A 12,940-nucleotide genomic window follows, 5' to 3' on the forward strand; every position below is an offset into this window, starting at 1 on the left:
ATCCAAGAGCAGAAATGGGGCACACACAGTTAGGAAAGAAGACTGTTCTCAGCCTCTTGAAGTGGACACTAAATTGCACCCAGAAATCCTCCATGAATCACTGAGTTAAATTTAGCTAAAATGTTTTCAAAAAGAGCAGAAAAACCTTGTCTATAAGAGGTACAAAAAGCATTTTTTTTCCCTGATGCCAGTAGAGCAACAATACTACACTGTTCAGATCCCCTCTGCACTGGTCAGGCCAAGTAAGGTGCAGAGGTACAGATCCACCACGCCAGCATGATCAGCTTTACACTAACACAGCATTTCAACACAAGCACAGGGGAGAAATGCTGACAGGCTTGAAGGGGACTGGACACAAAACAGAAAGAGAGTAAAAAAATTGCTTTCAAATTCAAGCTTTTACTGACTGGATGATCCTCCTGCCACAGAGGACAGAATGATTTACACATGAAGTGATACAAGAATAAAAGACAGTCCCATTAAAGACAAATTTGCTGTGTAATTTCCTGTAACTTGGAAAAATAGTGCTGAAGAAACCCCTGGGATGCTCAGTCTCCCCTCTGCCCTGAGACACCTCCTGCTGCACCATGAGCGATTGGCTCCCAGCTCCTTCCTGTGCAGACATGGAATGCTTGTGCCTACTCACTGCCATGCTGAGCATCACTGTAAGTGGCATCTGTTGGATGCTTTTAGGCTGTGAATTGATGAAGGGAAATGTATAACCCACATCTCAAGCCTAGGGAGTGGGTGATAGACTCAGAACCCTCATTACCCTCACTAAAGGGAAATTAACAGGTCTTCCTGAAATCCTTACAGGACAGATAGTCATGATAGTCATGACACTAAAAAACACTGCAAGAGAAACCTTCAAAATTAGCAGCACAGGAAGACTGGAAGGGAGGTTTATTTTTCCAGTTGTATTCAGGAAGGCCTATCCAGGACAGAGCTAAATCACCCTGGCTTTTCACCCTTTTGCCTTGATTGTAACTGTTTGGAAGATAAACACTAGCCTATATTTAGCACTGGCATCTCCCATGTTATTCACTCCGAGATGGAGAAGAAAAATGTTAACAAAGAACAGTTGAAGAGAAATTTATTTATTCAGCCTAATGACTGGAATATGCCATTTTCTCCAAAGATTATGCTACAAAAAATTCTCAAATCCTCTTTGTCCTCTGTGTTAACACCCACATTTGTCTCTTGAAGCAGGGGTATTTTCCCCCTTCCAGGAAGCGAGCGTCCAATGCTCCACTGCTGGCTGGTGCAGCACAGCCTCCTGTGCCTCCTGTGTGATGGTACCACAGCTGCAGGATGAAGCAGGGATGGGAAGGGCTAGTAATCCCAGATGCTGAACAGAAACGATGAGCGTGGCCAAGGATCATGCACTCACAGCCTCTTGAAGCTACGACACACTTTGTGTGTCACAGGGATTTGTACCAGAGGTGAAAGCAAAAGGAGATTGAAAAGTAGCCTAAAACCTGCAGTATGGAAAAGACGCTATACCACCTCTGGAAATCTTATAGAGCTCATTAGCTCACTGCATACATTATGCAACCTTTTGGGAGCATGGCTAAATGTTCCCAAAGATGTTGCAAACCCTTTCACAAACCCAAAACTCCCAAAATTGTAACAACATTGGGAATTTGTTGAGGAAAATAAGCCCAGCTGTTGGTAATTGATTATGTCTTACTGATTCCAGTTTGCCTGTCTGACTGAAAGCTGTTCTGGAGGTCAAGTTGCTTTGCTTTGTGCATAGATATTGTGTATATATGTACTGCATCTACGGAGAAAGCAATCATCACAGTCTAACGGCAAAGCGAGACAAGCTGTTTCACAGACTGCATACAGGAAGACAGATAGGGTAATATAGTGCTTTTTTTACAAGGAGGTTGAGTCAGAGTCCAGATCTGTTTCCTTACCTGCTGAATTCCATGCACAACCCTCCCCTGGTGCTGGAGGTCAGATGGCTCTCCTACTGCAAGGGAGCTGTAAAATTCTTCCTGTAGTTGGTGAAGGACTTGTTCAAAACCAAGCCACCCCCATGCCCTCTGATTTTTTTCAGCTTTAAACTAGAGAGAGACAGGTTTCAGTTGTGCCAGAGCTGGCAGCCACCACCGGGTTCCTTGCTCAGGTCATCTGCTTTCTTCAGTGCCCAGAGGGTACAACTCTGTGGTTGCAGTCCTAACTAGGCATCCAGTTCTCCTGTACCATGTCCATCTTCTTCTCTCTGCTCCAGCCCTTACCTCTCTCTTTTGATCAGTATGATTGCGCTTCAAGTCAGGACATAAAAGATGTAACTCCCCAGAAAATCATACCAGAGAAATATTAGTTAGAGGCTACAGCTCAGTATCATCTAATACCTGCTAACTGCCAGAGGCTTGCCCTGCAGGAAGATGCTCCCATGGGATCACACTATTAGCACAAGAATATTTCAAGAGAATGGAAAAAATACAGTGAGAATATTTTCAGGCCAGGAATCTGCTTTTCATTCTGCAGAGAGCTTCAGATGCTCCTCAGCACGTACGCCATAGACAGAGAAAATCTTACATGCACCTGCACACACACACACACACACGCAGAAGCCTCACAGAAACTTCAGTCCTATAACAAATGAAAATCCCTATGCTTTTTAATTCCAAGAGAAGCATGACCACATAGTACTGCTTGCTCTAGTAAACAAAATCACATTCTACCCAATTACTAAACCTGCAGCACTAAATAATTCAGAAGGGGAAGGGGAGAAGAGACAAAAACAACTTGGATGAGAACAGAAGGTATATATGCACTTCTGTGAATGCAGGAGGCTTGCCCAGTTGCATTAAGGTTCTCAGACACAACCAGTTACAAACACTCCTTAACCATCAATTCAGGTTAACACAAAGATCTCAAGGAAGAAAAAAAGTTCTCTAAAATCCATCTAACTTGATTTTTGTCTCAGCAGCTTATACCTGACAGTACAGACTGTAAAACCACTCTGAGCAGCATCCCCGAGGAAAGCACTGATGATTCCCTACTAGCTATCGACAGCATTTAAATCCCTTTAGCCTACAAAGGGGAAAGGTAGCTGAACGAGGACAGCTGGATCACCCAAACAAGGACAGCCCGATAAGTACTGTGCAAATATATCGGATTTTATTACTCTTTTATGGAAATGATAACAGACATTCAGGTAGAAACATATTAAATTAATGCAGTCAACAGTTTAAATGCAAAAATAAATATAAAGTCCAGCAGCTCAATGCATCTAAAACAGCTAATTTCTTCTAACGAATAGAAAAGATTTTTTTTTTTTGTCTTTTAAATAGAGAGTTTCATACAATCAAATAGAAACGAAGGTACAAGCGCTTTCTTAGAAAACATCCCAACGCGGCCGCCCGCTTCGGGCGCTCTTGGGCCTGCGGCGGGGCAGCTCCCTGCAGCCCAGTCCGTGCCGCCGCCGCCGGCCGCGTCCCGCCAGCTCCCACCGAGCCAGGCGGGGTCCCGCCGGCCCCCGCTGCCCTCAGAGGGCCGAGTCGGAGTCGCTGGAGTCGAGGCTGTTGCGGAGGCGGCAGCTGCCCAGGCGGTCCCGCTGGATACTGAGGTTCTGGGTGCTCCGCCGCAGACACTCCAGCGACTGCAGGAAAGACTTCTTGGCCTTCTCCTCCTCCATAGGGGACACCCCCTCCTCCTCGACCTCCTGGATCTCGTCGAAAGTCACCGGCTGCGTCTTGAAGCGCGACTGCCGCGGCCGCCGCAGTTTGCCCCTGGGGGCCCTGGCGGGGCGGGCGGGCGGCGGGAACTCCTCGGCCACGCACACGAAGTGGGGCATCACTGCCTGGTAGCTGGAGCAGATGCCCATCAGCTCGACCGGCTTCGCGGCCATCCTGCCGCCCGCGGGAGCGCCCGCCGCGGGGGCCGGGGCCGGCGGAGCGGGGCTCGCTGCCTCGGCCGTGCCGGGCGCCGGGGCTCCGGTGGGCAGCGGCGGCCGGGCAGGGACGGGCCCCGCGGAGCGGTGAGGTACCGCGCGGAGCAGGGCTGTCCGGAGAGACGCGGTGGGCAGCGGAGTGCGGTGCAGTAAGATACGGAGTGCGGTGCGGAGCGGAGCGCGGTGCCGAGATGCGCGGTGCCGAGATGCGCGGTGCCGAGATGCGCGGTGCAGTGCCGTCCGGTGCGGAGCGAAAGATGCCAAGAGGCGCGGTGCGGGGCGATGCAGAGGCGCAGTGCGATGTTCCCCGGGTGCCTCAGCGGAGCCGCTGCCGCTGCCGCCGGGACTCGGCAATGTTATATAGCCGGCGGTGCCCCGCGGGAGCATGCTCAGACAGTAGCATGCTCACACGGCAGCACGCCCAGACGGCAGCGGAGCCCACTCGCGGCCAGCCCGGCGCTCCCTCCTGCCTGACGTGTCCCCGCACCGCTGTTCCCGCGCCGCCGCCCCCGCCCGCCGCGTCCCCTGGAAGCGGGGAGCCGCCGGAGGAGCCTTCGCGCTCCATCCTATCTCTCCTTCCCATTCCCTCCTCTGCCCGAGGCTACGCTCTCTCCTCTCCCCCGGGCGCCGCTGCCTGCTCCGGACCCCTCTCCCCAGGGTATCCCTCTCCTGCCTCGCGACGCCCAGTGGAGCTTCAGCTGGGTCCCGGACATCCAAGGCAGTAGTTCAGCTTTCTGCGTCTCACCTCGCAGCTGTTTTGTTCTGTTTTTAATCAATACCATGATTTCTATGGCTGTGAAAGAGTACCAACAGACTCATCACATCAGCTTTCAGCTGATCACCAACGTCAGAATAACGTACCCATGGTTAAAGGAACCCCCAAGTCAAGCCCAAATCTGAATACCCTAATGGTACAGTGACCCAGATCTAAACTACAGAGATCACACAGGATGGTCCCAGGTAAGACACAGCAGCTGCTGAGAGTTAAGCAGGACTCTGGGATCTTGTTCCCAATTCTGCCACCTCTAACATAGCTTAAACACCTGCTCCAGTGTGACTCCATTTTTTTCCTTTTAGAAGGGATCTTAACATTTTCCATTCCCCTGTGGGCTCTCTTCTTCAATAGGATGCACAGTCAGATTCTCAGACAGAAAACGGCATGCAAGTATTACTGAACTGAAACAAAGGCTTGTAAATTAGTGACGGCTGGAACCACACTCTAAAGCTGTGTGTGCCAAGGACTCTCAGTGATGGAAAAACCCAACAACGTAAGAAAAATATTTGATGGGAATAGGAAAGGACCCGGAGGGAAGCAGAGTAGAAAAGTATGAAGGAAGAAGAGCCTGAAATGGTAAGTCTGTCCCCTCTTTAGGGCTAATGTTAGACTATTCCCATAAAAACATTCTCCAGGATAGCTTCACCCACTCGAGGATATTTTTGAAGCTTGGTTAGGAACTAGGAAGGAAGTAGAGGCTTAGCAATGTTATCAGAAATCCTGGTCTGTGCTGCCAAGGGGACAAGGACAACACACTCAGGGCCCTGGGGTTTGCCGAGCAGTCAGTCAGTGTTCAGTTGCACACACACCACAGCACCGCAGCGTGGAGGTACTCGGGGCATTGCCAGTACCAGTTAGCCCACAGAGGGATCTACACACACTTACTCCAGCAGCCCTGGGTCCTATGACCAAGCTGCAGACAGTGCGAGTTTGTTGCGTTTTGCCATAAAATACGTTGTTTGTGCCAAGAAAGACAAATGCTCTGAAAAAACCCCAAAAGATTACAGACAGCATACACATTCTGTGCCATAGTCAAGCACACAAAAATGGCCTTATTTTTGTGAGCTCACCATCAGAAAGTCTCAACGTTGTCTTTGGGTAAGGCTTGGGACTGGTCCTTCCTCTTTTCAAACTGCCTTAGCAGTGGCAATGTTTTGGGAAACATTTGGCACTGGAAACAAATCCCTGTAAATTACAGTCCTGTCTCAAATGGGATAAAATGAAACAAGAATACAGTTTAAGGAGAGAAGAGAGCAGAAGCACTCACTAGCGTGTTTCCAGAAGGCTGGCTGCTTTGCCCCTTGCCAGTGTAAAAGAAACATTAAGAGACTTGGCTTTATGGAATACCTGGCTGCAATCTCTTGGCTTCCTGGCTCCCCAAGGCAGCTTTAGGGTCAGGTTCAGTTTGAAGCCTTTTTGTTGGGAGATACAATTAGCTTAATAAGGGAATAATTTTCTTTTTGGTCAAATTGAATCATTCCAGCTTGCAGAAGGCTGGGGTTTTGCTGTTGATTTTAATGGCTAAATTTAGCCCATACAGCCCTGCTGCCATACAATAACTTTCTCTCAAAGAGCTCCATTTATAACTGCTTTAATTCCTCACAACTTGATTCTGCAGCACGGTGAGGGCCAAACTGTTTCCTCAGTACAGCTCTCCAAGAAGACAAGCCTGATGACTAGTTTGGAGGCCTTCTGGGGCTGAGCACATCTATCCTGTAGAAATGGGATGACACAGGAGCCTTGTTCTGTCAGAAAAGCATCTCACATTCATTTGAAGCAAGGTAAATTTAATCTGCTGCAGCCCAAAAGGATCCAAAGTTCAGCCGAAAAAAGGCTGGTTGACTTGATATCTGAAATTCAACACGTGTCCCCAGTCCCAACTGCCTGTCTGGTTTCCTGCAGAAAGTTCAGTATGAAGGCAAACTCAAGTAGAGCAAACATTTAATCCCTCACAAATATGATTATAAAATGCTCTGGGAAATTTCAGTGCTGAGTTGGAGCAAGATCACCATGGTAATAACCGGGAGGCCTTGAAGATTTTATTTGAGACAATTCAGAAAAAATATCCTGTGACATAATCCCCCAAGTTAGATCTGCAACACGCTAATGTAAAAACTATATTTACTCCAGTGGTTTAAATCATGACTTTAATCTCAGTGGCTCCCAGTATTGAAATGTGACCGCATGGTATAGATTACAGACACTCTCTGCCACATGGATCATCAGATCCTGCATAGTACAGTGTTGAAGTCACTTTGTACACCAGCACACTGCACAGGGGCTGGAGGGAATCTTTACTCACAGCTAAGAACACTTCAAATGTGTGTTTGGGGCCTTGTGAAGTTCGAACTCCAGTTTGACAGGAGAAGAAACAAGTAACACTGCTGAAACAGCACTATGAAATTAGTTTGTCATCTGTTTGTTCATTTAACAATGTGATGATAGAAAACACACACAGCCTATTAATTATTATTCCTCTTGCTGGCTATCAGATTGAATGCCATAGAAGGGAAAGGAAAGATTAAAAAGAGGATGGAGGGAGATAACCACCTGTAGCTGGGTAAACCACAGTTTGTGTCCCAAGATCCTGCTATCAGAGTTGATGGGGCCCCTTGAGAGCCAGTAGCATAAGCTGCTTCCCAGCAGGATGCTTTAGTCCATCCCCAACACACAGGCTTCAAATATCCTCAAAACACACTTGAGAGTAAAAGCTGCCTCTTGCTGTCCTGGCAGGTGGCATTTCCATCCATGCTGCTGTGCCATCACACCTTGCTGTGCACATCTCCACTCAACGTCCTACTCGTTGAAGTCATTTCCGTCAGGACACAGGAAGGAGTTGCTGTTCCCTCTCTACTACATTTCACACCCTGAAACAACCATTTTTAAAATAGTAATAAAAACATTCAGATAACTGCAGTCTAACAAATATTGGCTTACAAACTGGAAAGGACACACCAAATAAACAGGTAGCCAATACAAACTACCTCTAAAAACAGAAGGTGAGTCTTCCTGTCTCTTTCTCTGCATGCACACATGCACATTTGATTTAAACTTGAAATTGTACCTTGCATTCCCTGGGCTATGTAGAGAGCCATCCTGCCTGGCAGCATTTGGGGGCAGCCGTGGGGAGCCCTGCAGCCAGTAGCATAGGTGAGGAATAAGCCTGTCTCCCCTCTGCAGCAGGCAGGCGTTGGCAGGGCCTCAGCTGCAGGATTGGAAATTTCCGTAGGCAAGACAAGATTTGGCTTGTTCTGCAGCACATTCTGCTTCCAGCCTCCTGCAGGCCAGGGCTCTCCTTCACACCCAGAGCACCATGGTTTTTGTGCCCTGCAGCATGGGATGAGGGGGAAGCCTCAGGTAATAAGGGGTGAGAAAACTCCCTGACAGCACTTACCGTATCTTGGAGAGCAGATACATTCAGCAAGGCACCCGTGAGTGGCAGCAGGAGACTCAGGTCCCTGCTGGGATCTTTACAGGCAGCTTGTGAAAAATTATTTCTACTAAAGCTACTTCCACGTAAAAGCTCTTCCCAGTGTACCAGGAATTTGCTAGGATGGGCAAGTTCTCTGAGGGATGTTTCAAACTGGATGTTTTAATGCATGAACTACAGGTGCATGGAAGGATTTTTTCATCTCCCTAGGCAGTCTGACACAGAAATGGTATCATCTTGCCACTTATTGAAGTTTCAAGATATATCTCTGGACAAAATAACATTTTAAAAGGTTCTACTCTTTTTTTATATGTCTAATTTTTATATGCACCTTGGCCATTTTAGCTAAAAAATTTCTTTCCAAATTAGCCTAAAGTAATGAGTAGGAAATTCAGCCAGGTTATTGATTCCCAACTTTTTCTCTTTACAGATACCTTCATGGCATGATCCTCCTCAGCCCATCCTTGAAGCCCAGCTCCTCCTCTTCCCTGTCTCTGCTGTGTTTCCTGTTCCCTCTTCCTCAGTTCCAGCCACTACAATTTTAGCAGACCCAGACCCACCAGCTCACAATGCTTCCTTGCACAGGGACACCATGGTGTTCCCCATCCTTGACAGTGCTTCTCACCAGCTGGGAACTCACCTGTGACCAGATCCGGGAGTGGGACCATTTCCTTCTGGCTCAGCAGCCAGCACTGAAAGATGAGGACATACCCATACTACGACTGTAGGTTGTGACAAACACTCGTCAGTACTTGTGAAAAGCTCATGATACAACACAGTTAATACAAAGTATGCGTATTCAAAGCTCCTACCCCCTCAAATATCTCAGTTTCAGTCTTGCCTGACTTTTTACAAGCTACAATAAATCCCATAAAGCTTCTGCCCAATGCCATTCAGACAAAATACTAACTAAAATGTTTGAATGTATTAATGCTTCTCACAGAAATGTATTATTTTATTCTCTATACAGAACTGTTTTAATTGTAAAGTGATAGCTGAAGTGAAAAGTCAGTGTGTTTCAGTAGCACCTCACAAGTTATCAGCATTTGGCTGTCACTACACCACTAACAGGAAATGTAGTAACAAAACTCTTTGTTTCGAAAGAGAGCTGCAAAGTATTCCCCGACCAAAATTGCTACATTAAATTTCCCTTGTTTGGCCCGACAGGTATCAGAAGGGATGGTAGCTTTTCCCAGCACTGTTACTAATGTATCAGGACAGGGTGCTACAAGGATACAAGATAAAAGTGCAGTTCAGACAACTGGAGACGAGTGATTGCAGAAAACTCAGCTCTTCAAAGAATGAAACTATACTTTAAACAAATTAGGTGACTAACTGCTTTCAATATTTCTGCTGGTTAAAGCTGCTGCCACTTGGAGTAAAATTAACCTCTAACCTTCTTTGACTGTTGATGTATTACCGTGTCTAGCTGCTACTGTGATACTATCCATTAAGCAGCGCAGAAATAAGTGTTTCTAGTCCAGTACTTTCTGTCCCAAGTTCAAAATCTGGAAGAAATGTGTTGTCCCACAAAATTATTTAAGAAGTTTAGAAAAAATAAAAACCCTTTTTGTGTGCAGGGGAGAACATTGCTGATGAACCCTCAGAGTTTCCAACCTTCCACATGGTCCACACTCCAGCTGGTGGCTGGGACGCTGCTGACGGCCAGGCATGCTGTGCTGCCTCCTGGGCAGTGCGTCAGCTAAAGGAGGAGAAATACCACCAGCAAGACAGCAAAGAGAGGAGGACTCTCCCACTCCTTGCCAGGGATCCTCAGCCTAACCCACACCTGTCAGAGCACAGACTGCTTGTCTTGGTTTCTCTTCTGTACCCAACTGCTGAGTTTTGCAAGAGCTGAAGAAATTGAATTATTTCTGAGACTTCCCATCCTCTCTCAGATTTGGACAAAACTGATCACACATCTCAAAACTAGCAGGGGAGGCCTGACCAGCAGAGATCATGGTCACATAGGCTCTAGATGCTTTGGAGGCTGGGCAAAAGGAAAATCTTCCCTACATGAGTCAAGACTAAAAATCTTAAGTCAGTACCATAAATCAGATCTTAGCGCTTCTGATGGATTTTATCTTCCATTTTCTTCTGCAACTAAAATCACTGCAGAGCACCAACATATTTCAGCAGAATAAATTTAATTTTTTCCTCTCTTTTTAAGCCTATTTGTAAGCAATCAAGAAAGAAATCAATTAAAGTCTAGAGATTAAAACAGAAGTTTCTTGACAACTGAACTATCAGACTTCAAGTAACCTAATCCTGGAGACTTTTTTTACTCAGTCTCTAAACCTTTTGGCGACTTTGGACAAAAATTCCAACAACCACAGTAGTAAATTGCTGAGTGATGGTTCAGCAACTGAAGCCTTGCCTTGCAGAGGGGAGCCAGAGTGGTGCTACTGCTGACAGGCAGAAAGAAAAAAAACATAACCTCATCCCTGTCAGATGAAAGCCCATAGTGCCCAAAGGTGAGGAATGCTCTGTTTAACACTAGGAAGCAGCTTTTCTAATGTAAAATAGAGCCATTTTAGTCTCTGTAAGGGAAGTGAAGCCAGGAGATAACTGGTGAGGTCACCAAAGGAAAAAATGATCAGTTCAAAATATAGGGAAGTTACAGAGAAGCAGCCAATGCCCAGGCTGCTGCAGGACCAAGTTGCCACGTTCTGCATCCAACCTGCACTCCCTCACTCCATCGCTCTCCTTGCTCTGAGGCCTGGAAGGATTTCTTCAGGCTGGCTTGTCAGCCTGTTCCAGGGTAGCAATCTCTTCTCTGCTATGAGTTGTGATGGCTTCATCGACGCTGGGAAACCACAGATATTGGCAAAGGTACAGTTTCTCAGACGCTGCCCTACTGATGTGCCTGCTGCCTCCCCTCCCCTGAGCAGGGGAGGGTTGAGTGGGTACCAGCGCTGCATCCTGGTCATGCTCAGCCTGCAGCCATTCACTGCTTCCCAACAGAAAACACCACCAGGCAACTTTAAATCCCTCTTGCACTACTAGCCCTTGCTTCTTCCAAAAAATTGAGCAGTCTGCATCTTGTGGCCCCTCCTTTCCAAGCCCCCCCAGATAACTCAAGCTAAAGGCATGACGTGCCGGTCAGCCAGGCTGTCTTTTCCTTGACACAGTGCAGAAATCCAGCATGGACCTGCCTCCAGAAAGCAAGACGTGGGAGAAAGAACTGGGAACCACATAAATTCTGCAGCCTAACAAACCCAGCACCAGGCTGGGACTGTGGGTCATGTATCTAGGCCAGTACACCCCCTGGCAAATCATGTCTCTGCTCACTCCTGCTTTATCTTCTGCTCTCTGCATCAGAAGCTCTTCAGGGCAAGAAGCCTTCCTGCAGCCTTCCCTAATGATGATGTGGACCCAATGGCCAGTGATAAGTCACAGCTACAAATCCCATCCCACCTAACATCACGGCTCCTTTTAGCCTGTGAGTTCCTCCAAGTAGCCTGTTTTCTGCTCTTTTCTGCTATAAGGGATCATGCTCTGGCAGCTTACTTCTCCAGGTCAGCCACTGCAGGTTGCATGGCAGCCTACCTTGGCACATAGGCATTGCTGGAAACATGTGCCCAGGAGCTGAGGAGGGCACTGGCAGCTCAGAGATCAGCTATAACCAACCCACTCTTCAGTGTGGACCTATGTGATGTCTCCACCATGGGACTAGAGCAACAGAATAAAAATCACCCTCTGTGACCAGCAAAGCAGCTGCACACACAGCTATAGTCAGAAACAACTTTTGGTTGAGCATCATGCTGGATCCAATGAGCACTGTCTGTCAGGATGATCCCCTGTGACTTGAAGACTCTGCTCTGAGTCTTGCTCAGCCAGCAAAACCTCCTGTGTGTACAGAACAAAGTTTTTGTTTCTGCTGTGAAATCTAAATTAAACAACGGGGGCCATGGAACAGACCTCCTTGCTCCACATTCTGATTAAAATTCTTCAATACAGTTCTTACTTTCTTTACTTCAAACAAGGCCTCCTAGCTCCCCCAAGATGTGCCTCTCCAGCATGAGCCACCAAAGACCTGGCAACTTCAAGGGAGTTTGTAATCACTCCACAAAGCTGTACTGAATGCCACACAGAAGAAGAATGAGGTAAATTAAATAGGGCAACAGGGGAGAAAACACTCTCATGGCCAACTGCTGCTGAGCCCCTCTGTAACCCCCACCAGTCACTCTCAGGTGTGTCAAGAAGAGATGATACCTGCAAGATCTCAGCAGAAGTTACGCACAGGGAGGACAGGCCAGGGAGCTCCAACTTAAACAAATGTTCCAGGTTGCTATGGAAACCTCAAGGATGGAAAAGAAGCACCTTGAAAACAAAACATAGTGAGGCAGCTTTCATATCCACTCTGAAAAGGTTTATGACCAGAAAAGGCAAAGTGGGTGTTAAATGCCTTTTAGCTATGGCAATAGTAGCAGCACTTGAGGAGGAGGCGTTACAGATTTGCAGCAGCCATCATACGTACATTCTTCTATCCCAAACCCTAGTAGAACAGTCCTCTCTACTTTGCCAATACTACTGTATGAAAATTCTGATTTCTTAACCCCTTCCTGGCACCCTGTCTCCTTCCACATCACTATTCTAGCTTTATATTACTACATGTAGCTATACTAAGCCCAACATGACAAGTGGAAAATATACAAGTGGAAAATTAATCTGACACAGAAGGAATAAAACTATCTGCAACTTTAAAGTCAATCAAAACTGAAAATCTTACAGTTCTTTTCACCAAAAAAAAAAAAAAAAAAAGGGAACACGGGGCAGAGAGATGACAGAACTTAGTTATTGATTTTAAATGGTGTGTACTCAGATCAAC

The 12,940-nt window shown here is 46.9% G+C and overlaps 1 protein-coding gene and 1 long non-coding RNA gene across 2 annotated transcripts; both read right to left on the reverse strand.

The window, feature by feature from the left end:
- Positions 1 to 3,110: 3,110 nt before the first annotated feature.
- Positions 3,111 to 4,238, reverse strand: CUNH11orf96 (chromosome unknown C11orf96 homolog). The gene has a single exon (XM_027642543.1). The coding sequence runs from the start codon at positions 3,860 to 3,862 to the stop codon at positions 3,500 to 3,502; it is 363 nt and encodes a 120-aa protein (XP_027498344.1). The 5' UTR covers positions 3,863 to 4,238; the 3' UTR covers positions 3,111 to 3,499.
- A 1,941-nt stretch (positions 4,239 to 6,179) lies between these two features.
- On the reverse strand, positions 6,180 to 9,037 carry LOC113946683. The gene is made up of 4 exons (XR_003527513.1): positions 8,750 to 9,037; positions 8,544 to 8,642; positions 7,378 to 7,546; positions 6,180 to 6,392 (listed from the first exon to the last, which is right to left on the reverse strand). It is a non-coding gene; the product is annotated as an uncharacterized LOC113946683 (long non-coding RNA).
- Between the last annotated feature and the right edge of the window lie 3,903 nt (positions 9,038 to 12,940).

Source organism: Corapipo altera, unplaced genomic scaffold, assembly GCF_003945725.1.
Source record: "Corapipo altera isolate COAL_440 unplaced genomic scaffold, ASM394572v1 23b, whole genome shotgun sequence".
NCBI lineage: Eukaryota > Metazoa > Chordata > Aves > Passeriformes > Pipridae > Corapipo > Corapipo altera.